The sequence below is a fragment of the Melanostigma gelatinosum genome, assembly GCF_949748355.1.
Source record: "Melanostigma gelatinosum genome assembly, chromosome: 7".
NCBI lineage: Eukaryota > Metazoa > Chordata > Actinopteri > Perciformes > Zoarcidae > Melanostigma > Melanostigma gelatinosum.
This window is the reverse complement of record NC_136640.1, coordinates 20,259,748-20,287,347: the sequence shown is the minus strand read 5'-3', so window position 1 is coordinate 20,287,347 and position 27,600 is coordinate 20,259,748. Positions and strand designations below refer to the sequence as shown.

The window sequence follows — 27,600 nt, the reverse complement described above, 5'->3', positions numbered from 1 at the left end:
ACACAGGTGAGTGGGTTCCTACAGACAGCCGCAGTGGAGCAAGCGGTGCACAATACACAGGGGGACTATTTTCACGCGTTTTAAGCTTTCAGAACACACAGAAGCGAGGTGGGAGTGGATGCACATCCGTTCAGCGGAGCTTCGTTTCCCCATGAAGCGTTTGCGGCACTATCACGTCGCCTCTCGCAGAGCCGGGAGTTGCACGTGCTGTGTCACACGGATTGCTCCTTGGGGAACGTGAACGGGGCTCCGGGGCCGGGGGGCGGGAAGCTCGTGTTGGAGTACGTGGGCTCGCTGGGTGGGTGCTGCGCGTAGGGGTGCTGAGGCAAGAAAGTAGTGGGTGGGAAGGCCGGAGCGGGCTGAGACTCGGGGAAGGGTTCCATGTTGCAGACTCGCTGGTAGCTCATGTATTCAGCCGGGTTCAACAGCTCTTCTGGACGCATCCCAGAGTCCTGCGAGGAGGAGACAAAAGAAGAGGAGAGAAGACAACACTGCAGGGTCACAGGGGGTTTCCTTTATCTGAAGAAACGTTGACTGAACCTTGCAGTGGAGCGTCATCACACCAGTACATTGCAGTGCACAGCAGAACAGTGAGGGGCGAATTCACCAGAGGATTGTGCGACCACTGAACCTGTGTCGAGAAACCGTGTGTTTCTCAAAGCACCCGCTAAAGGGTGAAATGTCCCGCTGCTCCTGTGCTACTTTCACATATTTAAATGAGGTAATACGCAGACATTTAGTGCAAAATTGGCCGCTTTCAATGCAAATGAGCCTCATTGCAAAGACAGTCCAATTCACAAAGATCAGCACTCATAGCCACACGCAGCTACAGAGAAATTAGTAGCCTCTTCAGAGGGTTGGTGGTAACTGAAGTGCATCAAAGGTGCATCAATTTAGCACACTAAGATATTTTGGAATGCAGGGACAAGATGCAATGACAGTTGTGTCATGAAAAATAAATGAATGTTACATGTCATTTTTTTAAATACATGAGGGCAAAAACTGAGATTTAATTGTTCTAATTGTTGTTTAGTTATGCTGCAATGCCCCGTGCGTTAAATGAGCCCGACTCCCACCCGAGCCTGCTATTAAAAAAAAAAAAGGCCCGGATCGACTCGGTGTGTCGGGTCTTCTGGCTCAGGCTGACTCTCCCCCCTCACAACCGACGCATTGACCTCAAGCACATTTACAATTTGCCACATGGGTAATTGCAATTAGACGCAAAACAAAGGGAAATTGCACTCACTTGCAAAACTCTATGGGAGTGTTTGCACAGTAATATCATTTGTGCAATAACTTGTGAATAGGGCTTTGAGATGGGGCAGATAGGGGTTGCAAATTATACACAATTCATGGTGCTATCAGCGGCCGCAATCCATTCTTTGTGAATTCGCCCCTTAACCATTGAGGATAACAAATGGTTTACTCATCAGACATTAGAAACACAATTTGTATAATAGTATAAAAGTCAAATTTCAGTAATATTGTTCTGTAGGGGGCTGGATTAACTATGATCTACTGTATTCATGCTTTTTTATCCTGTATTGTTTTGTCTGTCCTGCTATTATCTGTGTTGACTTGTCAGGTTGTAAAAAATGCTGTATTTTCTATAACACATTTTTACTTTTATATTCACAGTAAAGGGAAATTGTAGGAGCAGTGAGTTCTTTACAATACCAGATGTGGCATTTAATATGTGCCATATGTGCATTACTGGCCACTAACACTAACACAGGCCCTATTTCCATGAATCAGAAAGGTGAAAACTCAGACGGCGGTGCAAACTGCTTTAGGCCAGCTGGGTTTTTGGTATTGTGGCCCCACAGCGGTGAAAGGGGTTGGATACAGATACAGAAAATAGTGGAGGTGTTTGGTTTGGATTCTGGGTCATTATCATGCATCAAATCAGCCCTTTCATCTCGATTTGCATTTGGATGTTTCAACAGATGTTGTAAAAAAATTGCACAGCTGTACATTAAACAGCTGTTTTGACAGGCTGAGTAGAACTCTCCCCGTTAAAAGTAAAATAGCTGCAGTGCCCTTTCAGCTGTTTGCATGATTTGATAAAGTAATGCCTCCCTGTAATTATCATTACTTGATTGTATATCAAACATCCAGACAGGATTGTGAGACGCTGTTGAACAGCTCTTGACTTTGCAAAATATACTTGTTTTCTTTCCTGCCAATATACAATATTAACCATAAGGACTTGAACCAGCATTCTGCTGCATATCGTGTCCTTTGAATTTGGTTCCCAAGCTGTGACTTGGAGTTCTGAGTTAGAGTCAATAACTCTGTAGAAAAGTGCAGAGCTTCATGTATTTATTTTTGTATCATTCAGTGCTGGCTGTGCAAGTTTTTAATCAAGGTACTGGCACCGGATGAGGAATGAAAAACTGTGTTTGGCTTTGTGAGTGCACATAGATTAAATGCACTGAAAGAAAAGGCAATCATACGTCCCACTTTTTGAGGACATGTACTGCTTGGACTAGACTTAATAAATACTTCCTGACACAGATGCCTTCACTCAGTTAAAATGATGCACCGACATGTGCTTTGGGTGGACGGAGAGTCAAGTTCCAAACACAGTTTTTTTGCAATTAAATTTGTGCTGACTCCGCTCTCCAGAAAACTACCTGCTCGTTCCAATTCTATTTATATTTAGTATTTTATATAAATCACAACCCAAGCAGGATATGAAATCACCACCAAATCTTGATCTGCACAAATATGAATATAGTGCCTTAAGCCAAAACTGTTTTATGTGTTGATGTCAGTTCTTGTTGCTCTTTTTTGTCACTGCAAGAGAATAAACTTGCGTGGTGCATTAAAGAAAAAGATTCAGCAGTTTCTTTATTAATAATAACACTATGTTGTTTTGACATTGTTAGTGTGTACCCTGGTGGCCACAAGGACCTAAGCAGCTCTAAACAGCAATTCATTTTAAGGAATTCCTTGAATGCGTTTGTGTTGTCTTCAAAGGAAAAGGATAAATACATGATAATGAAATGACATGCAAAACAAAAACAATGGATGAGAGTGAAAATGCAACTTACGAATATTCCTCAAGCATCTCTACATCTACGAAAACGATGATCCCAAATCTGGAAACGTTTTGGCGGGGCAACAAAACCACAAACAGACTTAAATCTGCCTACAAAATGTTGCATGTTTAAACATATGATAATAATAATGTCATAAAAATGTGAGTATTAACCGTACACAATAAAATCGTCACAACACAAATATGAATCATGATTTAATGGGTAAAACTTGGGGAATAAAACGAGGGATTTTAAAAAGCAGGCCATAAAAAAAGCAAAGTTCAAAACTTGTAACTTATGAGCAAAGCTCAAATGATTTTGTCTCAACTGAAATGCTGCCTTCATTTAATACAGTGGCCCTCAATATTAACAACACATACTCTGAGCGACACAATGTCTGAAGCAATACGCTCTAATTTGAAAGGACATGTGAGGGATGAATGGCGAGGTAAGCACAGTGGATGTCTGGAAGACAAAGGTGTGAGCGAACGGCGATCGTGTGTGAAGGCAAATTGGTGTTTTCACAGCAGAAGACATGCAAGTAAACTCCTCCTGACACACATGCTGGAGACAAAAGCGTCTGCAAAGCTTATTTGCTTCAGGTCGGTATCAGGGACCTTCAAGTAGCTGAAGAAAACTTTTTTTCTTTGTCAGGCTATTCATTTCTTTGCTTGTTGAGAAGACCTTGGTGGTTTCAAGCTAAATTAAAACCAACAGTTGAGGAGCAGGTTCCCTTTTTCCAACTTACTGGTTTGTCTCAATACATTTGGGATTCAGTCCTGAAACTTCAGCAAACTGCTTTGGATAAAAGTTAGGGATAAAGTGCCATTGTGAAGAAAAATACAGTCAACGAAACTGCTCTCAGACCAGTGAAAACTATGAATCAAGTCTGGGTGTTTGATTGTTTAAAGCAATAGTTTGACAATTTTGGAGACTAACTGGCTTTCTTGCCGAGAGTTTCTGTTTGTCATGTATGAAGCTGGAGCCAGCAGCCGGTTGGCTTAGCTTAGCTTAGCACAAAGACTGGAAACAGAGGGAAACTGCTAGCCTGGCTCTTAGCAGTAAACTAATCTGCCAACCAGGAGCTTTGAATCTCAGGGTTTAACACATTATGTCTCCTTTGTTTAATCGGTACAAAAAACGAAGAGGAAAAATAGGTTTTCTGTGCATAGCTTTTTTATTCTAAATTATCTTTAAATGCGATGGTAGGAAGATTTTGTATATTTTTCAACGGTGTAAGCTAGGTGATTTTCCTGTTTCTGGTCTTATGCTAAGCTAAGCTAAGAGGCTGCTGGTAGCTGTAGCCGTATATTTACAGGACAGATAAGAGAAAGGTATCGCTTTTATCATCTAACTCTTTGGAAGAAAGCAAATAAGTGTATTACCCAAAATGTTAAAAAAGTGCATGTGGCACCACGGTTATGAAAGTTTTGTTTTTGTTTCAGAGCGGTTGACATCTCTGAGAGACATCATTTCTACTGCAGACAAATGAATATTGTAGTTAGCAACAGACAGATATATCCAACAAACAAACTGACTTTCTACGGAAAGTTTGTTTTGTTATTTGTTCACTTCATGATAATGAATATATTATGTTCGTAAGACAAGCACCTGCTCTATATGTATCACATTGACGTGGCTAAAACTGCGGGTCGCTGGGGGTATTTATTATAAGTTGGGTTCATTCCATCAATGAAGTACAGTGGAGAACGTCAAATGCATTTCCAGGAGTCTGAGCTGCAGAGAATCACATATTTCTATACCTGCTGCGAGCAAAACTATCTGCTACACTGACAGCACACCCACACTCAGCTTTACATTGATGTGAGAGCAGTTCATCAAGTACTTTTCCACAATGAAGAAACAAACAACAGCCTGCTGTCAGACTGAAAACCATGTCGGCATTGCTTTTAGCCATCCTTGTTTATTCCGCCACTGAGGGCATCGGAGTTAAAGCCTACACAAAGAGGCTTTACATTTCTACAACCACAAACTTGGTCTGTAACTTAAAAAAAAGTTCAGCCTGTTTGTGTTTTGCATTCTTTGGCTTATGACACAAAATCTGCTTTTATTCATTTCATTCCAATCAGATGCCCCCATACGCTTGTGTGCCAATTGGCAACGGTGTTTGACCCTAACTTTGGGTGATCAATACATTTTCTTTATGACTGCAGACTATGTCGCCTTAGGGTGATCTCCAGCAGAATAAGCTGAATGTGTCTACTTCTGTGTCTAAGGCTTTCCAAAGTTTCAACATCAAACTCTGGGGAGCGGGCCAAGGATTTGGATGATTTAGAGTAATGGCCTATCTGCAGACGTCTGCGGCACGCAAAGTGAAAAACCAAAAAGCCCTGAAGAGCAGCGAGTGATCAAGCCCTCTGTTCAGAGAAAAACCTTAAGCAGTGTCTCAGCAGACACAGTGACTTGTGGCCGCTGCCGGGTTCAAACACCGAGAAACTGAATGTAAACCCAAGCGACTACGGAAGTTGATTGACAACATCGACTGTTAACTCTACAGCTCTCATGCTAATTATTTCCTGATGTTTAACACTAGACATAAGCAGATGCAACATCTGCTTCTGTCTAGTGTTAAACATCTGGAGCTTTCCCCTTTACAGGATATTGTGAGCTGAGATTGTGTCCTGGAGCCTGGTGTTTGACGTCACCTCTTCTTTACAAATTGTCATAATTCATTTTAAGTCCACTTATTTTGTCCACCTTGGACTTTATTTGATGGACCTGGATAATGTAACATTCATTACATTCCCATTCTGTAACAAAAACCATGCATTTTTAAAGAGCAACCTGTGTTGTTGGCGGATGATAGATCGAGATGTGAAGTTCTCCCCCTTCCATTAGTACATCATAAAAGAAAGCATCATTGCATTTCCTCTTTTTCACAGACACAGAGTTTTATGTTTTTAGCTGAAAGTAGCTTTTCGTTGAGAACATGTTCTGTGGTATCTGAATGTCACTATTGTCACTACACCTTTCAGCTTGATGACTATATTCAAAATTCTTGGAGCTGAGTGACTGCGTTTCTCATCTTTGCACTTAGGAAGCTGTTGTAAAGGAAAAATACACTTGCTTCCCTTCTAAGACTGCTGCACGGTATCTATGACAATTGATCACCATGATCCAGAGTTTCTTATGCGTTATGCACAATCCTATTTTCATCCAGTGATATTTTGAATCTATTTCCATTCATTTCCATTGGGGAGCAGAGCATAATGTTATGCAAATGAATGAATACCTCAGTCTGCCTGCCTTTGCGGCTTTTCCTCACATGCTCATGTGTGTCCGCTCAAAAAGGTCTTAAAAACAATGAAAGAAGACAGCATCTTGTGTTCTTCCCAAGGCTGCTTCCACCTAATAAACAAAAACAGTAACAGGAAATGAAAAAGGTGCAAATATGAAAACAGAAAGGTCCACCCAAAATAGACGGATGACTTCCGTTTGATACCATTCTACGAGCTTGTCTGTCTTCAGTCATGGTGTTTATTCTGCCAATGAATCAAACACTAGACAAGACAAGCTTCAGCACGTCCATTCAGCTTGCCCAGCTGCTTACACAGTGAGAACAGAGAGGACGGAAACTTTAAAATCCTTCTGTGAAGAATTATTCAAAGAACAAAATGCAACAGAAAGCTACAGGTGCTTTCACTTTGTGTGATGTGGAGAGGTTGTCTTATTTTTTTAATGCAACACCTGTGGCTAGCTATGTTGTTGAATGGTGAGTGTCTCAGGTGTTTATATATATATATATATATATATATATATATATATATATATATATATATATATATATATATATATATATATATAAAAAAATCAGGTCAAGATATGAGTCAAGGCCCAACATCGAAGAATCAGCAACCCATTACAGAGCTGGTTCCAGGTCAGTTTTGCCCCTGTTTCACTTTCTGTCAGATCAGACTTCCTCTTCTCCAATAAAATAATAGCTTTTGGATTTATTTCCACCTTTTGTATGAATGTGAAGCGAAAGAAGACAAGAAGAAGAACATTCTCAAATGCATACATTTAACACTGGGGGTTAATCTAAATGAAATCTGGCTCACCTTGAAATTATTTTTAAGCAGCAGTATATGTTTAGTAGATAGCATAACCTTGGGCGAAGTACGGCCCAAATAAGTTTTAATGTCTGATAATGTAAAAACTCTGTCAAAGTAAACGGATGCGAGGGAAATGCAATCAGGCCGTGATTAACAGTGGGTAGATTTAAGTCACTGGCCAAAGGTGAACTTAAGAGCCTTTACTCTTGTCAAAAGAATATAATGAGGATTTTGTCACCCAGGATGTGAACTAGTAGTTCAGTCTTTGCCTCAGCAAACACAGATTTGATTGAATGCTGTAACCTCATGACTGGAGCCAGCTAAGGCGAGGCTTAATGCCTTATCACAAACCGGGAATGTCAACAGGCAATCCCCCGGAGGACTGTTACAGTATACCATCAACCACAGAGCTGCTGACTGAACACATTGTGAAAGCCGACATAAGAATTTAATCAATATTCATTCATTTGTCTCAGGACCGTAAACATGTTTACAGATCCGAGTTAACACATTCATTGAGTCCTGTCTTGGGGCAAAACAAGTATTTTGACAGTGTACATATATAGAAGACATTTTACTTTTTTTTTTACAATGCAGATTTACAATGCAATGTATTAGATAATGCCTTGCATGCTTGTTGAAAGACATCATTATTTTACTATTTTATCACTATTCAATGCCAACAACGTTTAATATATCTTAAAAAAGTTAAAAAAGTGCCCGTAAACGTAGATAATATCTCTTGTTCTAATTCACTTTTACCTGTTTTAGTAATGTCCTAAAAACATTCCGATAGTTTGAAAAAAGGGTTCTACTTTTACCCTTCTTTCACAAAAACTGAAGATATTATAATGGGATTTTTTGAAGACCCAAAGCCAGAATAAATTATGATTTAGTGTGAATATTTTTGGGAGAGTTTGAGGAGCTTCCTTCCACATGCAGCTGCCAAAGATTTAATACCAAAGATAAGTCTGGGATGTTAATATGGACTGTATGCACATGGTCTTTAATTAAAGTTTTGTATGTATGCAAGAATAATTCAACCTGCTAATTTGCATGGCGAAGTTAAGGCTATCATTGCTGAAGTGCCATTTTTAAATATTCTTGTAAATCAATGTGCCATATCAACATCAACAACATTATACAATACATATAGGCAAACAAATGATAAAACTCATTTAATAAGGGCATTGTAATTATAAATTAGGAGCTCTATTCAAGAAGGCTGCCATCCTTATGATAACATCCACTTTTGGGTTGAACTCATTAACCTAGCAACCTTCCACCAATCTTGTCCATCACTAACTGCTAGTATGCCATTGGCTAAGCTACCGCGTGCCAACGGTAGAACACGGTAGCTTAACCAATAGCACGATGCTCTGTTTGTCTAATCAGTAGTCACAATCCTGAACAGTTCTATTAACTCCTATGGAAGCCTAAATACATCTATGAAATGAATAACACAGTCCAGGCTCTCTTTTCATAAGGCTGTTTCCCCCCAGCAGACTGACGTGCAGAAGCACATACTCTGCAATCACTGTACACCTGTTAACCGCAAATGTATATTATTTCATGTTGTATACTGTATGTCATTAGATTGTCATTTAACGTATTTTTATACATATTTAATGAGCCTTGTTGGAGGCGACCTGAGAACTACTGCAAGAATTCTATCGCCAAAGACTGCTTCTCTGTTAGTGTTGTGCACACGGCAAACACTTGAAACCTGAAGCTGTGCGGGGGTGTATGGTTGTGGGGAGCAACACTTTCTCATTGAAATGACATTCATGTAATACCAATTTGCTGAAGTGTTCCCATGGAATGGAATGTAAGTCTGTTTTCTACTAACGTAATGAAGACGTGTTATTAATTGATGTATTTTGTTTCCCCTGCAGTTTCTTTGCAAATAAGGAAGATGCATTTTTAATGCGTATATAGCTACTAGCAGCACTTGGATATGGTTAGAGAAAGATTATGGTCTTAGTAACATTTTGGAAATTCCAACAGTGACTTGAAACTTAAGACTTGACGGGTTTAATTTGTCAACACTCAACCAAAAACACAATCTTTACGCGTTAATTTAGCAAATGACCATTTGCTATGTAAAGATATAGTCGAGTGATTCAGTTGCTCTCCCTCTCTGTGTGATATGTTCCGAGCTCCTCTGTGCTTATTTAACGTTGCTGGTCTGGCTGCATCCCCACCCAAGACGTTGTCGCGAAGGCGTAACGCACGCCCTCTGCTTCCTCCTCAGGTAAACATTTCTATCTTTGTCACCACTGTGACCGTTGTTTAGTTAGCAGCTAGTTGCCATGTTCATGTTGAGCGGTGTGAGGAGGCAATCCCTCAATCTGCTCTGAATTCTGTATAGAGGCAGTGATAAAGTAGCTGTATTTAACACTCTGAACATTATTGCAGAAAAGACATAGTGGAGTAATGTCGGGCCGGACGCGTATGCTTTTAGGGTATGTTCATGCATGTAGCGTGGCCCACCGTTTAGCTCTCTGCCGTCCCGTCCGTCAGCGCCGTCACGGAAGCGTAGCACCCACCCTTACGTTCCCTCTCAGGTAAACACTGTAGGCTCTGTCGGCACATTCGCACTGTTAGCACTTTTAGCGCTGTTAGCTGTGAGCTGCTGGCTCGCCTTAGCCATGTTGAGAGCTGTGAGAGGCAATCGAAATGCTCCAAATCTCGTATGTTGCACCTTTTTGAGGGACTTTGTATGCCTGCTATCCACATGGACCTGGCGACTACTCGGCAGACTACTACTGTGGTGTACAAAAAGGTATAGAAATATGTTTTTTTTATTTTCTTTGTTTTACCAGATAGTAACTAGGAAAATAAATAAGTAATATATTAGCATCATTTTCATGAAACAGGGTTGTGGGGAAAGTATGTTGCGGTCACTCCCCGATCACTTCTGTACCGAGCTTGCTGTGTACTCGCAGGGAGCGTTTCTTTAGGTGTCCAATAACGGACAGAGAAGCTTGTTGACAACAACAGATAACATAATTGTTTACCATGCATGTCAAAGAATTTGAATTGAACTGACTTACGTATGAGTCCATAGTGGTCCACTGAGGAATTGCTAATTCATCATTGTTTTCACAATGGGTCAAGCAATCATCACAAAGCAAATAATTAAAACTCAGGGAGGATACAAACTGTCTCTTTGTCCGGTGAGAGCTCGACTCACTGGTCTATTGCCTCTGGTTTCTATTGGAGTCAAGCGTCACCGAGTTGCTGGGTTGATAAACATGTTGACTGACATCGCAAACCCCGTGATTTCTGGCTACAAAGCTGGTCAACATTCTGACAGCGTACTGTTGCCTTCTGGAGCTGCAGTTTAAGATGACAAAGGGTAAGAATGTGTTCTTCTGTCTTTTCTATACACGCGGTATATCACACTCTCAGATTTTTAAAAAGACAAACAACTCATTCCAGATAGGGATTTTACCTTTTAAGGCTTTGTGGGCAATAATGTACGGTATATAGATTTGACTTTTTTAAGGCTTTGTGGGCAATAATGTCTTGTACAGCTACACCCTGGGAGGAAATTGTTTCGAAATGGGAAGAGAATAGCCAATTCAGTATTCCAATAACACGCACTTTGCGGTGCGCCTCAGCATGTCTCAACAATTGCTTCAAGAAGGCCTCCTGAATGGCCCGTAAAATCACCTGCCTTAGGTATTGCCATAGAAACCACTCCAAACAATACCAGAATGACAGTTTTGGGTCTTATTACATCCCACTTTTCTGTATGTCTATAATGATGATTTCAAGTGGTGCAGGGGACTGTGTTCGTGTGCGATGGAAGGATTTCTCTCCTTCAGATGAGACATCAGAGCAGCGTCTTGTAGATGAGGGCTCTGCTTTGCCCCGCTTTTGCACCAATCAGGGTTGTCAAGTGTGGCATAATCACTTGAAAGACAATGAAAGACATTTTGTTTGCGCCTGTTCGGGGGAAAAAAATATTTTACATGAGATACCTTCAATATTATGCAGCGTGATTGTTGTTAAGAATCAGCAAAACACAAATCATGAACATCCCGAACCACTGTCTACAAATGCGATTGCATGGAGAGCGCATGCCTCTAAGATGCTCATGCAAAAGACTCATGCAGCTAAATGGGCCGTATCATTGACATTCGTAGGGAATGTTAAGAGTCATGCATGCAAAGACTGAAAGACAAGAAGATGATGAAGTGTTTTAAATGGTGTTTTCTGAAAATATTAAACCACATCTATGGCTCGCAATACTGTAATGGGCAGGCTGGATTTAGGTATCATTGAGTCTATGTTGTAGAGCCTGAAAATACCCCGCCTCAATCAAACTCTCTGCAGAGCAGCGGCGGGGAAATCATAAGAGAGTCGAGAGGAGGGGGAGACAAGGGAACCATGTGGAGCATATGAAGGGAGGACAGTGTGTGTGAGAAAAGGAATGGACGAGGGGAAGGGGTGCATCAGTCTGTGTACCTTGAGGCCAAAGTCTGAGGGGAAAGGCCTATAACGGCATGCGCTAGTGTGAGCTAGGCTGGATGGTTGCATACTCGACAAGGTCCCCAGGGCCAGTGTGAGCAGAGCTTCGTGGGCTGGGAGAAGAGGCCAAAGCTGCAGTATCCAGCTCCGCATACTGGACATCGCACTCCTTGTGGCCAGAGTTCTGGAGACAAGAGAGGCGAAAGGTGTGTGAAGAGTGAGGCAGCCAAAAACGAGAGCGAGAGAGAGAGAGAGAGAGGGGGGGAGAGAGAGAGAGAGAGAGAGAGAGAGAGTTTGTGAGCGTTAAGAGAGAGATGGAATACATAAATAAAATGTCAGATTAAGACTTAATGTGACAAGTCGACAAACAGATGGAGACAGAAATGAATACAATACCATAAATAAAAAGGTTAGAGATGAGGAAGGACTTTGTTTACATGCACTTAATGATAAGAGATCCAAAACAAATTGTTTCATACAAGTGTTTGCATGTGCAACAGAAAGATGCTTGTCTTCAGTAACAATCTGTTTATTTCAGATGGGTTTTTATAATTCTGTTGCTCATGTGCGCATTTCTCAGATATAATGCAATGCTTGGAGTTGATGGGCATTAAAACCGGATTCAAACACAAACAATCCCTGTAATCAAACAAAACCAAGAGCACACTGGGCGTGTGCTGCTGTGCTTGGACTATGGTCAATGCATGCCCACGCAATCTGTCAGAAAAATACCAGAACTGTGTAACTACAATCATTTTGTGTTCTGATCACCGCATGCATTCACTGATTATGGCTTTAACCACAGTTATTGTGCTGCAAATGCAAGCACATTCTGGGAAATGCTGGAAAAAACTGGAATATCAGCGTGCATGTAAACACAGGCGAAGACCTTCACTTAACCAGCATCAGATACACAGATGATTGAGCGACTGATTGACTCAATAAGCAATTGTCCAAGTGGATGATTGAGTAAATGATCTTAATGGGGTAATCAATAAATGACAATGACAGCTTTCAGCGCTGTTTATCCAATTCCACAAATACCCCTCAGATGGTTGTCTGCTGCTCTAAAAAGGACACTCAAAGACACTGGGTCAATACAAATCTACAAATGTTGATGAATTTAGACACTCACTGACAAGCCTATGCATACAAAACGCATTGCAATGCATACTGTAAAACATTGTAATGTAAAACAGGAAATGTTGACAGGGGCTTGAAAGACACAATTAAATCGACAACAAGGTACCAGGACAATATTGAAGCACACAGGGTTTTGATTTCGGGGCCAGAATTTTAGTTTAAAACATCAAAAACTTTACAACTGCCCATGCAATAGTGACAGCTCTTAGAGGGCTACGCCTATACTCATAGAATCTGGAGATATGAACTAACGGTGGTCTGCTGGCCGCGGGGAGGACGTGACGAAGGTGTGGGTCACTTCCTTGTTTCTGCCACTTTGAATTTAATCCTCGAAAGAAATCAAGGCATGCATGGAGCGTACAGTCCCTGGTTGGTGTCTCATTAAGTCACAGATGTTTCACGTCAACTTTAAGCCTAAGCCACACGAGACCGTTATAAGAAAGTTGAGGTGTTTTCACCGGCTCACAAGAGTTTCAGCAGATTGGTCGAATTCTGCGTATTCTTGCACTGCAGCTTGTTAGTAGTTTTTTTAAATTTTTTGACTGGATATTAAAATTGTATGGACACAGTAGTAGAGGTAAAATGCTACCCCCTACTTGTTTTGAATATGTGGCTACATCTTATACAATCCAGCTTTAAAAAGTAATAATTATGTTTAGTCAAAGAACTAATGTCGTGTTTATTCATTAAGAATAATATTATTCCATTATGTTGAAGATGGATGCTCAAACGGTGACGGACTGACATCCTTCAATGAAAAGCAAGACAAAGGGGTTCCTTTCAGCACACAGCAGGACAAATGGGAGTCAGACTGCACTGGCAACAAACTAGAATTGCAAATGAATGATGGCAAGAATCAAAAGATAATAATTTTGAGGGGAAAACACTACAGAGTCTAATTTGCTCCGTTTTCTCCTATATTCTGAGAGTAAAAAAACAACTGCATGAGAAAGTCAGTGATTGGATCAAATGGTAGTGTCTCTCCTTTTAGTCTGTCTGCTTGTTCCTGTTAATGAAATCAATGGAGCAAAAGAGAGTTATGTGAAGTGAATGCAAAGCAGAGATGTTAGCTGTCCTGTACCTAAATATCATGGATTGCAACAGTGTTTTTTACTTCCACCTGACAACGAATTACAAGGAAATGACTGCAGCTTTTACAGAATTTAACATTAACAATTGGAATCTACTGTGCAATCTCTCCACCGTTGCATATTTCCCCACCACTCACACTCTGCACTCGCGTGATATTTAAATATCTGGAATATTTGTCATGACCAGAGTGCAATCAGGGGGAAAATTACAGCCACATTCAAAATTGGCAGATAGTGTTTTGCCCCGAGAGAATCTTCATTAGTAACACTCGGCAGTCAACGCATGTCTCTCACAAATAGTGTTTTGAAAAGCTCACTGATACCCTGTTCATCTCAAGAGCAGCCCTGAACTTCAATTTAAGTGGAATGTTATCAGAGATAAGAAATAAATCGAAGGAAAAAAAAGCGCTTTCTGCGCGTCAAAGGATCATCTGAACTAAACATCCGTTTCCTTCGAGTATTGAATTGAAGATGATAGTTTAATATCCTTGAATAACTACACTATCAATTCACCAGGGGGGAAAACCTTGATGGTAATTGAGTTATCCCTGCAAAATTTGGTTTGAGACAAGATGAGTAATTTAAAAAGCACACCATAAATGCAAAGCCGTAATATTAAAAAGCTTTACTGACAGGGAAATACATGAAAACACAGAGCATCCAGTCGATCAACTTTAACTTGGGTGATGCTTAGGAGGACATTTAGCTGGAGTTGTTTCTACCAGTTTCTTGAAGAAAATAAACTTTTACTAAAATCAGAAAACAGCAATTAGCTTTAAGCCAGTTATTTAACAGACCATGCAGCATTTCAGAAAAATGAACGTCCATCTCTACTGCTATTTCTGCATCACCTTACATTCTGTTGAACAATAGGACAACCAAGGCAAATTTATATTCTCCACCATAATAACATCTCCTGCAACCCCCCTATGGGTCCCGACTCAGGTTTTGGGAATGACTGTAGTGAGTAGTCATGGCAGCAGGACGGTGATAGCTTTTGGAAAACAATGAGAGGAACACAAACAAAACTGTGCTTGGTCAGTTTTCTTTGTCTTTTCATGATATACAGTATGTTGACAATAGAGAAAAAAAACATGGGCAGTCTTGGACTCGTGGTTGTAACTGAAATGGTTTTAAATGTTTGATTTAGAAATTCTAAGTTGATTTGACTATAAACTGACAAATGTATCTAATTACACCGACTGGCAAATGAAAGATGAGCGGATGTCATTAAAGTGATCCAGAGATTTTACAGCATATTCTGGGGTGCAAGGTGTTGATTGCAAAGGGCTGTAACCAGGTTAACATCCATGTTATTGTCATTAGTTTCTGCACACTATCTTTTTGGAAGTTGCACTTTCCCGTCTACACCAATAGCAGGTGTTTTAACAGGAAACACGACACTTCTTGCCTACGTGATGCAGGTTTGATAGTTTGATACTGTACGATGCTGCTACAGCAAGCTGGAAGGATGGGTTTTTTTCACCTGCTCACGCACACAACACGCACGCGCTTGCACATTGTCCAAAAGTCTAAAAGAGTTTGATTTTCTTTAACTCAAAGCTGAGTCTCAGGCCATAGCAAAAAAAAAAAACACTCAAGCATCTGTGCCACTGAGGGAGGCTCACCAGTTAGCAGAGGCATTTGATACAACCCGGCAAATACTTCACCGTCAACAGTTAACACTCACGGGGCCATGTTATACTGTAGACCATCACACTGCAATGTATCGGAACACAGGAGTAATTACGAGGGATTAGAGGAGGTGGAGGTGGAGGTGAGGCGGAAGGGCAGAGCAGGCGATGAGTGTTGGGGTCAGAACATGAAATAATCCACACATACAGAGAGAGAGAGAGAGAGAGAGAGAGAGACAGAGAGAGAGAAAGGATGTCGACTGGCCCAGGTTTAGATAGACGCTGAGTGCTGATGTAAATGAGCTTCGTCAAAGCACCCACTGGGTTTACTGGTCAGCAACACCAGACAAGCAGCTACGTGAGAGATCCTCAGTGGCATTCAGGAAGCATCACAGCACTGCATTTCATTTGCAAATCAATTTCTCAAAACACCGCCGAGCATAATGGCACAGAGAGCACGCCCTTTCACCAGTAATTACCACTGGCCCGCGGGGCGGCGGCTGTGGCTGACCCCTTCATGGAGAAGCTCCTTTGAAACCCGCCCGTGGCATCGCTACTCACCGGCTTATCAGTGAAGGGGGTCGACTCGGAGGGCGCCATGTCGTAATAAGGAGGCTGAAGAGGAAGCTTCTGCATTTCCTCGTCCTTGTCGAGATGAACAACCTATGGGAAACACCGAGAGCTCAGCAAGACTCACAACGAGGTCCCACAAAGCAGGCGGGTCGACCAGTTCATGCCGGGCCTGCTTCACAATCCTCAGCCAGGTTGGACTTGCTACAGGGAGGGGAAGTCCTGCCCCTGTCCGTCTGAATGGTTCCATGAATTACACGTGTGATGTTTGTCAATTTAAAAAGATGATTTTGCACATCAACAAAGTCACAGTTTGGCGTAGCACCATTTAGTTTTGTGTGGAACAACAACAAGGCCGTTACCTTGGCTTGCTAGCTGGCAAGGTAACCGTAATATCTATGCACATAAATAACTTTACGTTACCTGATGTGTTTTAAACAGCGACTCTTTTTGTCAGCCGGGAAGCAAAATAATGAGCAAGGCCCCCCCTTGTTGGTGTGTACATCCTGGTACTTTTGGGCGTGCAAAATCATCTTTTAAATTGACAAACATCATATGGATAATTATTGGCAGAATTCAAACGGGATCAAATAATGATTTGTCTCTCACCATACCCTACATATTTATTCCCAAATAAGGTCCCATGGTGGAAGAGGCGGGACTTTGCCTCTATTAGCCCATCGCTGAAAACAACCACCTTTGCTGCACACACTTTACTTCAGAGCCACAACACTCCAGCAGCAGAATATTATGTTCAAAGTTTTTTAATTTCATTTGCTCGCATTTGTTTTTCCACCGGTAATGAGCAGAAACGAGACGGGAGATCTGACAAGGAACACAAGTTGCCAGCAGCTTGAACTTAAGCCGCTCCTCTGAACTCTACATGAGCATCAAAAGTTATTTTTTGCCAACTGAATCGCTTCGATATCACACAAAAGGTATGATGCAAACTTCTGAAATAGTGGGGCAGAAATGTGAGGCTGCAGGAGCTGGCTGTGCTGCACCGCCGCTCATAAGAACCGCAGGGAATTGAATCCACACATGAAGGTGACATGCGATCACAAAACGGATTCGCTGCAGATTCACTACAGCTTGGCAAACACAGGTTGTCAATGTATGGACAAAGCTCCTTGAAACCACCTTCTCGCATTAGTATGTGTTAATATATGTGAAATAATATCTTGCTTTCTTTTTTTACAGGGAAACCAAAAAGTGAAAATGTGAACTGTTTCTTTAACTGCAATCACAAACAGGACACCCGGTCTTGATGTGAAACCCCAGTTTACTTTGCAGGTTTCCTTTAATGGTTTGATGCCTCTGAACTAAAATGTTGGAATTGGGATTCATCCACCAGCAAAGACGCCTTTGAATGGAGCTTTTCCGCAACTGTGCCTTGGCTTTGTCATATTCCAGAGGAATATCTGCACAGTGTTTGAGGATTTAAAAACTGGACTACAGATAATTTCACATTTAAAAAGCCTCGTGACATCAAAGCAAAAACGACACCCAAAGTCAACTTTATACTCCATCAGATTTGCAGAGGATCATTTTTAAAGATGTTAATATTATACATGATAAGATCATGTTGATATATTATGGACTGTTTGAATTTCATAATGAAGGGGTCATTGCATATTGTTGTCGATAAATGTCTATTCATCTAGCAGCTAAAGATACTATTTCTGCATTAGTATTAGAAGAGAGCAGAGCTGTATATACTGTGTACATCTCAAAAAAACACAGCATTACCCGTCAATAACACTATTTTTGCACCACAAGGATTGTTTTTTGAACGAGGCATAGAGGACATGACAGCTGCCTTTTAAAATAAGAAGCATAGAAACCATATATAAGGTTCTCACTCTGAAAATCAAGGTGCAGATGTGAGGTTTTCTGAAGCATAATGGAAGCAACTCATCCAGTGGGGGAGGGGGGGGGGGGCAAAGTGCTCCTTTATAGTTTTCGTTCAACATGGAACAATGGAAGGAAATGAAAGTTGAGAGAAATCAAAGTTGTCCAGAACAATGAAGTTCTCAACGCGATGAATGTGAGATTCATATAATAGGTGTTGAACAATGCGTTTCTCCTCGACACCTCTGCGCTGTGGAACTTGACGGATCAAAAGGCTGCCTAATGCTGTTTGATCCTCACTTTTCCAACATTCAGAAATAGCAAGAATTTCAGTCAATACGCACCAGGTCAAGCTTTTCCATTAATATCACTGTACATCAAACAGCAAAGGATTTAATGGCTGAGCGGTCGAACGGGGAGCCGAGCGCCAGAACTCATATGCAATTAGCCGGGGGAGAAGTTTCGAGGCACAAAGACATCGGCTTCATGGATGCCTGTCGTCGGCTTGGCTCTCGGATTCCACCTCACAGCAACGCACAGCGAGTGTTGTGATGGAGCGAGCGCAGATGTTGATACTTTGGCTGCGCCGCCAGTTTTCTGCTCTGTGCATTGGGCAATGATAAAACCACAATGCTGCCAATTTCTCCAGGCCAGCCTGGTCACCTAGCAACCCATCCTGAAATAAAGCTGTGAGTCCAATTTCAAGAATAGGATATACTGCATTACCCATTACCTGTCTGTGTCTGCGAGGCCCTTTATTGGTAATCCAAACTTTTTTTTCCCACCTAAAAAATGGTTTTCATTGCTGTCCTCAGTGTTTTGGACTGAGGGCTGAGCAATAACACTCGTATCAGAGTACAGGAAGGGAAGAATATTGTGTCTTTTTTTGGTAAATTTATAGCCGTTTCTTTATCGTAAACAACTTGTTAAACAAGTTATTTCTTGATATGATAATGATTTCTTATGAAAGATGCAGCTATACTCTCTTGCGTGATGGATCAAAGCCGGTCTGGTAACTTTGTGTAGCAGCTCAAGGACATCGCAGACAATAAATACAACAGTGCTATTATACCAAATGATCTGGCGGCTCTACGGATGCTGATTATCTCAGTGCTTTTTAAAAGAAGCAGCTCATCGAGATGATTGACAGGTTTCAGGGGCAAGACGTCCAGCTGAAGGGACGAAGGCGAAGGCAATTTCTGGTCTATGATTTAAGGATGTCGCTCAGCTTTTCCCTCAACAACTTTGTATTTTTGGCTCGTTTTGAAACTGTTCCGTCATTGAAACAGATGCCGAAAGAATGTTGAAGGTGCAGCCGTTGCCGTGACACGACCTGCTGTGCAGAATGAACTACAGCCTCAGACGGTGAGGAACCTGAAATACTGAGCCTCGGTTCATATTTTGCTCTGCACATGCCCGCTTGTATAACAGCGATGCTTATTGTGAATGCATCAGTGATCATTGTGCATTCATGCGCACGGTACCCATCGTGTCGTGAACCTGCTGTTCTACCTCTTTCTTTTGCTTACTTTTTATTTTTGCGGATGCAAGCTTGCTGAGCGTGCAGCTTCCTTTAAAGCAACTACAGCCATAACATTGAACACATTAAATCCTGTAAAGTGTCTATTACAGCCTCATCTGTCCACTAATCACCAAGTATTCCTCTGCAGTAGCTGTGCAGGGAGGCGAGCACATTACTTTCCCCTCTCTCATTACCTTGTCTGCCCAGATGTCCAGGTGTTTGACCTTGGAGCTATAAAGAGTCCCATAAAGTTGGATATAAAAGCTCGGCATTGCTGATACACGGTGGTCAACGCGGCCGTAATAACTCTTTTCTTCCCCTTTATGTCCCCAATTTGGAATCGTCAATTATTTTGTACCACCGTGTCTGGCTAAAGGTCTGAGAAAGATCACTACGGCCTCTCTGGACCCATGCGTGTTCTTCTCGTGTCATGTTTGTTTGTGATGTGGACAAAACTACAGCAAGCCGGCTGGGAAGTTGGTACTAAACCTGTAAAATAATTGATATGGTATTGATTCTGTACTATTTAAATAGCCTGATGCAATATATAAAGATTGTGTTTTCATGCAAGCTTGACAAAAGAAAATGGTTCCATTAAAAACAGTCGATCACACAGACCTGGAGCCATCGAAGTGACGTTTCAAATTTCGAGAGAAGGGCTTGGTAATATGTTTTTGACCCAATTCAAGAGTCGTGCATCAGCTTAAGCTGCACTTCAGTCACTGCGGTGGCGCACGCAGGTAGACGGGTGCAAAAGCAATGCACCTACTTTAAAATCAGAATAGACAGAAAAGCATGCTGGCTTGCATTCTGCAAAAATGTGACCGGCTGCAGTAGCACATCCTGGTATTTTTGACATATTGCATTTGACACACTATGTATTGGGAGATAATACAACTTTTTTTATTTGTATTTTACTAAATTACATTACATTACAGTCATTTAGCAGACGCTTTTATCCAAAGCGACTTACAATTCAGATTCTATCACAATTCTACACCGTAGGCACAACTACAGGAGCAATTTTGGGGTTAAGTGTCTTGCTCAAGGACACATCGACATGCGACTGGCGGAGCCGGAGCTCGAACCGCCGATCCTCTGATTGAAGGACGGCCCCGCTATCCACTTCGCCACAGTCGCATGCCCCTAAATAGTATGGCAGTATGAACTGAGTCCCATGCTACGTATTAATTGTGTAGATTATACAAACGTAATATTTATTGGCATTCCTTTTTTCAGTTTGGAAGAAATCAACACACTTTAGTGTTTAACACTAGCAGGAAATTATTTAGTACACCCGCCATGCAAAGGCAATCAAACTGTGACTTTACAATGATTTCATTTAAATTATTCTAAATATTCCTAATATTCAGAGGTGTTCTCAGAGTTGTTTCAACACCTTCCACAAATAATTAGAATGTTTACAAGCAGTGAGCACACTCCTAAATATCAGTATTTTTAGTACAGGTGGTGTCTGCTTCAGGTATACTCACTTCTGTCACTATTCCGCTGTGAACACACTACAAACCAGAATGAGTGTGTCGTATAAGGACTTTTGGACAAGGCGACAGTGATGCCTGCTTCATTTAACCCTCCAGGACGGAACTCTAGCGATTGCTTTATTATCTGCGTGTCTGCGCATCAACGCACTGCAGAGGATTGAACACGGGTCTCTGCAGTGGTGGAGTGCTTTGCCCCAGATCAGTGTTCTGAGAAAACAGTTAATATGAGTAGATTCTCCTCACTAATCCACCCAATGTTGACATTTCAGTTTGTCTCTGACTAATAATAAAATTGCTCATTCATGTCCAGTATACATATCTCGGAGGTTAAAAATAAAAAAAATAAACAAACACTGCAGTGAAATGAAGCCGTTATTCAGACTTGAGTGGCACTTAATGAGCTATACCACTCATCTAATCAGGGCCAAATACAACAGAATGAAATAACAATATATAGCGTGAAGTGATCATGTCTCATATCAGACATATGCTGCATATACTCAATAGGAACCAAAGGGGCCGACTGAAATAATGTCACCTGCACACGTCCAATGCAGAACAAAGGTCAGTATATTTATGTGTCAAAGATGACCCACTTATCAAGAGGGAAATTAATTACTGTTAGTTTGGTAATTAGATTACATGTAACTGGCTTCACTCAGAGAAGGGGGCCTTCTCATATTTAGATGTTGGAGCACTCTGAGCTAATTGAACTGCAACCGGATTGTCGAAGGAACTCTGTGGCAAGCGCCAGCTTTGTGAGATGAGAAATAATTTACAACATATGAAAAAAAGCCTCCTGTTATTTAACTGACATTTCACTGGATTCCCCAAAATACCTTTCGAACACCAACCATGACGTGATATCGAGTAAAATCCCCTTTATACAAGAAAAAAAAGATGAAACCCTGCCATAAATATTGTGATAAAAAAGTTATGAACATAATTGTGCATTATGTGCTTGGTTTTTGTGCACTTGGTAATCTTTTTTAATTTTTTTATTCATATAAATGTTTTAATTGGCAACATTTCACTCAAAAAATGTGGCTGAGATTTCAGAGAGAAAAAAGTTCTCAAACTTTGTGTCAGATCAGCCAGAGAGGACACGAGTAAGAGAAGAGGAGGAGGAAGAGGAGGAGGAAGCCTTACCTGGATGTCATCGGATGTCAAGTGTCCCTTCATGTCGCTGTTCTTCTTTTTGGGCGGAGGCGGGGCTGGCTTGTGGGCGGGTGGGAGGTCGGTCCTGTTGAAAGAGAGAAAAGATAACATGACACTCAGCACAGACGGGGATCGTCACTCCTTCCGTCCCTCACCGTCCACAGCACTCTATAATGAGAAGTCCTGCCTGCACTTGCCTTTTTCCACTCTCTCCTCGGATTTTGACAGATCTCGTGTTGGCGGCTTTGTTGCGGCGGCAGCAGCCTTTCCCCCCTGCCCTTTCAAAGGCTCTCGCTGGAGAGACACTGTGCTAATGAGAGTGGGCTGTAATTGGACACTGAGGTGAGGAGATGGGGATGGAGGGAGTATAGGGGGGCAGGGAGAAGGGCATGTGTGAGTCAAGTCCTCAGGGTGGATCGAGCCTCATCTACGGCGCCGCTCGGACAAACACCCTGCCCGCTGTGCAGAGATTGTTTGACACGTCGTCCCCCGTTGCTGCAACTCAGCGAGCTCAGCAGGCGGCTCCTGCTCCCCACCTTCCCCTGGATCCCTGGACTGATACCCCCTCTAAGCCCCGCCCCCACCCCACCCTTTCTGCTGACACACCTGGGGAAGAACAAAGCCTCGACAACCGAACACCTGAACTCTTTTACATGCCGCCATTAACAAGGCAGTTAACAACTATTTTCCTTCAAATCGACAATGAAGTTCACCCGACACTCGATAATGAAAAGGAAAACTTAATTGTGAGCAGGATGGACAGCTATAAACGTTTGGTGTTGAGAACTGTTTGAAGTGCATCCCGATAATTATTTCATACAAAGAAGCGGAGGGGTTGTTGCTATGGATATCGCTACAAAGAAAAACCCCTTCCCTCAAACACGCTGGCAGTTAGATGTCATCTGTCCCACTCTGACACGATATCAGGGGTGATCAAAGATAATGAAGTGGAGCACAGACACTGAGCTGTGTACCTACACGCATTATCTCCGGCTCCTCCCGCCTCCCATTCGCACTGGTTCACGTCCTTATTGAATAACATGACCTTTCCGCAAGGCCAAGCTGGCGTTTTAATGTGCAGAAAATTTGTGCATGAGTGCACCCCTTAACTCTTTCTTTCACGCTCATTATTTCCAGTCCGTATCATCTAGTCTCCAGACAGGGCTGCCGTGCCACTGCTAGATTCATGTGGCACCCTCTTCAGCCCGCCTGCAGCACAGAGGCGGCACCCCCCCCCCCCCCCCTTTGTCTACAGAAGCCTCTTCCTTCGCCGAGCCTTTCCTGAGGAGAGAGGCATCCATTTTTCCCTGAGACAGATAATTACGAGTCTTGTGGAACAGCGGCGTGCTCATTATAAAGTATTGTAATCCGTTGCTTGTGACTGACTGGATTGTGATACAGGTGAGAGCGATAAAGAAAAAAAAAAAGCTGTGACAGCCGACAAGATCATCTGCTTTCAAGAAATGTACGACGGGAAATGCAATTTTCAACCTCTGCCTGCCCTGTGTGTACTCTGAGTCACCGAATTGTGAAATGTCTTCAATCAGCTGAAACAAAAAGCCGATGTGTAGGCCTACCTCGTGCACCGACCTAATTGCCATTTTATTTTTAAAAAAATGCGGTATTATCCGAGATTTCATACGGTGTTTTAAAACGAATCAGTTGCACATCTTCTCGAATTACTCATCGTGCCGTGTTTATGTCAGATGCAGCATTTGCATTCAGATCGTGCAGCATTTTTCAACTTACATTTGATCCCATAGGACTCTTTCTCCCCTCCCCACTGTTGATTGCATGTCAGTGCACATTATGCGAAGGAGCCTGTTCAAATAGGCGGTTTGTTTGGAGTCCCGTATGCAGAGTGGGTTTATTAAACCTGACCAAACATGAAGGAACTCCCTCGTCTCATGACGGCCACCCAGCAACAGCCACTTCCTCCCGGTCATACCTCCCTTTCCTGATTCAATTGGGCTACATTCGGAATCTGGTTACGCACAAACAGCGGCCTCGGGAGACCGCCAGTGTACATGCCGTCACTTGACACACTGGCACCAAAACCGACCGAAAAGCGCCATCGGTGTTTAATGAAGTGGCGTCTGTGCCGAGCGCTCAAAGATACAGTACGGCCAAGCCGTGCCAAAACAAACACACTATGTGTGCGTTCAGCTACTCAAGCTGTGTTTCGACTCCTCCAGTATTACTCATCTTTATAACACACTGTTTCTGAATTTCATGAAGGACATTATTGTACTTTCCTGTCCGTCACTGGCAGGAAGTAACAAGTGATGAACAACGATTGAAAAAAAGGGAACCCTAAATGCTTAAAGATTGAATACTTGGTGCTTTTGTTTTCGGAGATGATCCTGTAACTGGATCCACACATTGTGTTAATTTCTTTCTTTCATGTAAATATGACATGCTGACATCTTTGAGTGTATAAAAAGAATACTTGTAGTTTATTCCAACTAACTAACTCTGATTTTCTTTTTCTTTTTAGCAGCTGAGTTTTGATATTGATGACCTCATCAATGTAACTTCTGAGATCTGCTAACAAAGTAGCGTCACTACAAGTACAATGTGTCAGGTGACCCGACTTCAATTTAACAATTCAGCCGGATTATTAAAACCCCTTTATGAGGAGGTAGTGCTGGAAGTATAAGTAATATTGCAATATCTGTATGTGAGCCAGGAAGTTGGTCTATTAACTGTGATCAATGTGTACAACGGACAGCTCCTCTTCTTTTTTCAAACCTTGTGTGATTGTCTGTCTGCTTGTGTTTCTTGCCCAGTCTTATTTTTCAGTTATGTCACCACATTGTCAGATCTCAGCAGAAAACTAGGTGAGAATTATAGCAGATAAGGATGGATAAAACTGTGAAAAACAGACCGAAGGCAGTTCGTCTCAGAGATTTAATAATATTACATTTGTTGTTTGTCAAGATGTTCCTAAAACTGTCTGAAAATTGTCCTAATTCTTTCTTTCTTTTACGACTGTGAGACGCGCCTACATTTGCAGTGCAGTGCATTGTGGGAAAATAAATCTCCATTGACAGAGTACTAAACAATTCCGTAGTACGCATATACACACACTGTACATCAGTGGTGGGCCGTCTAAACAGAATCACAAAGTTAAAGCTATTGTATAATTAAATTATTTTTCACAAATACACTACGTGTATTGCAATTATTTTTACCATTATCTTATTTTCTCATTGCACAGCTACTGTCTTCCTCAGTTGCTCTGCTTTCAGTGCAGCTTGTTTTAAGTAGAGCTTTTATCCAATCAGACTTCACCTCTATGTCTCTAGGTAAGAAGAGAGACCCGAGGCGCTCTAGGTAGCCTTTGCAGATTAAAGTAAATGGGGACGATATTCTTGATTGTCATAGTCTTCAACCAATCAGATTTTTTATTTGACATGTTGGGCGTATTCTTTGACGTGCCAGAGCTACCGAGGTAGTCTACAAGTATGTCAGCAGTACTTGCGAAGTACGTGCAGCTGGCTCACCAACAATGTGCGACGTGATTGGCCAGTGGGCTAGCGTGACTGTTGTGACGATAAAGCTAGCTAGCAGAAGTTAATATTAGTAGTAACCAGTGGCGGCTGGTGGAAAATGTTCTAGGTAGGGCCATCCTATCAATTTCAGCAAACATCCCAGTATGATTTAATGCAAAACAAATGTAAGTATCAAACACGCATTATTACTTGGCAGTTAAATATTTAACATGTATTCCAACACGAAAACAATCAGTAAATAACACTTATATAATATAATATAACATGTTTATTTATTGAGATGTCCCTATGGACCTTGTTATAGGAGGTAAAGATCAGGAGAAGTAAACATGAAGTGTAATTATGAATACTGATGTTAAATTAAGCTATGATGAGTTTTCACTGTTAATTTAACATCTCTATTACATGTTGATGCCTCCATGACCAAGTTAAGCAGATGAGACTGAGGACAACTATGTAGAAGAAAAGATGTTCACTTTGTCCAATATGTAGCTTGACAGAGTTCTCATGTGTGTCCTGGTGTTCTCATGTTTCCTTACCTCCTCATCCCTCACTCCCGTAACTGTCCGTGCTGGATCCGTCCCCGTTGTTTTAAAAAGCTAAATAAATGATTAGCATGACGTCATCCAGCTAGCCAAACCTGTCTGGTGTACAGCTGGTACAGAAGCTCCGCATGTACTGCTTCCCTTTCCCGCGAGTCTGCTATCTGATTGTGAGGTCAGGCTGATCTGATATCAGCTCTTTGGCTGCAGAATCTCCGCCAACGTTCTCCTCTCAAACGGGTCTTGGAGGAGGAGTGCTCGCCCTGGTGCGGCCACCTGTAGAGACTTCTCCTGACGAGAACGCGCAGCGAGGAGGTTCTGGCCCCAAGCTGAATCTATTTGAGGGCGCTGATTGGCTAAATTGTATGTCACTCATTTATATCTTCAATCAGCAATTGGCTAAACTGCTTCATAGACCCGTCTCTTTTGGGCCAAAACGATCAGGCCCCCCAAGCTGCACGTTCTCAGAGTGTCGTGCACACAGACAGAGAGCACACGGGGAGAGGACGAGCAGACAGGCTGAGAGGACGAGCAGGAAAGGCATATATTTTGCGCAGATATCATACTTTACACACATTACTGGGTACATTCCACAGTTCAAAAACACAAATATTGACAATTTATATAATTTGTGATAATTATAATTTTTTTTTTTTTTCTTTTTTTTTGTGTGGCTCATGGTGGGGCCATGCCCCATGGCCCTCTATTGACCAGCCGCCACTGGTAGTAACAGTTCAAGTTTAAAGATATGTAAGAAGTTATGACATTGACATGACATTTTTAGCGTTTTGCTTGGTGTAGATTCTTTTTCTTTTTTACCTAGCTTTGTTTTTTTAACACTCAATGGCTGAAGGAGGATAAATGCCTTTCTGGAGAAGGACATTTCAGGAAAAAATGGACATCGTAAGAAAGGGTCGGCCAACCCCACCGCTAGCAGCCCTGACCCAGCCAGGAAAAGGATTTATGAACGGTATTCCTGGCTGACAGCGTCGGAGAAGCGTTGCACATGTTATGTGGAAGTGCCTCAAACTTGCATTCTTTCTAACAGCCATCAAGGGGCAACTCCTTTGGTTGCAAAAATAAGTCTGATTGTATAGAAGTCAATGAGAAAACGACCTTACTTTTCACTTGATTCATTACCTCAGTAAACATTGTAAACATGAGTTCATGGTCTCCTTCACTAGTTTCTTTAATTGCAAGTCTTCTTTAATCGTTGTGATTGAGGTTGCTACCACGTCGTCGTATGGTTTGGGAGTTGTCAATGTTTTCCTCTTAAAACTTTAACTCTTTCACGGAGTGTTTCCAGTTCATGAAAGTTAATTGTAACAATTTTGGTTTCCCAAATATATCTACTTCAGCGTTCGGTTGTACTTCACCCTCTCGAGTCACTTCTGGTTGCAAAAAAACAAGATGGCGACTGCCAAAGTCCAAGATGGACCATAGTCCACAAACCAACGCATGAGGTCACAGTGACTT

The 27,600-nt window shown here is 41.9% G+C and overlaps 1 protein-coding gene across 1 annotated transcript in view; it reads right to left on the bottom strand.

Annotated features, from left to right (window-relative positions):
- Positions 1-212: 212 nt before the first annotated feature.
- nectin1b (nectin cell adhesion molecule 1b) overlaps positions 213-27,600 on the bottom strand; it is a gene marked incomplete at its 3' end in the record, with an annotated part of 156,131 nt that continues 128,743 nt past the window's right edge. The window contains exons 8-10 of the mRNA XM_079272167.1: positions 22,059-22,152; positions 16,026-16,127; positions 213-452 (exon numbers count right to left, since the gene is read on the bottom strand). Of these exons, the coding sequence (XP_079128293.1) occupies positions 213-452; positions 16,026-16,127; positions 22,059-22,152 (436 nt within the window). The remainder of the gene's footprint in view (positions 453-16,025; positions 16,128-22,058; positions 22,153-27,600) is intronic.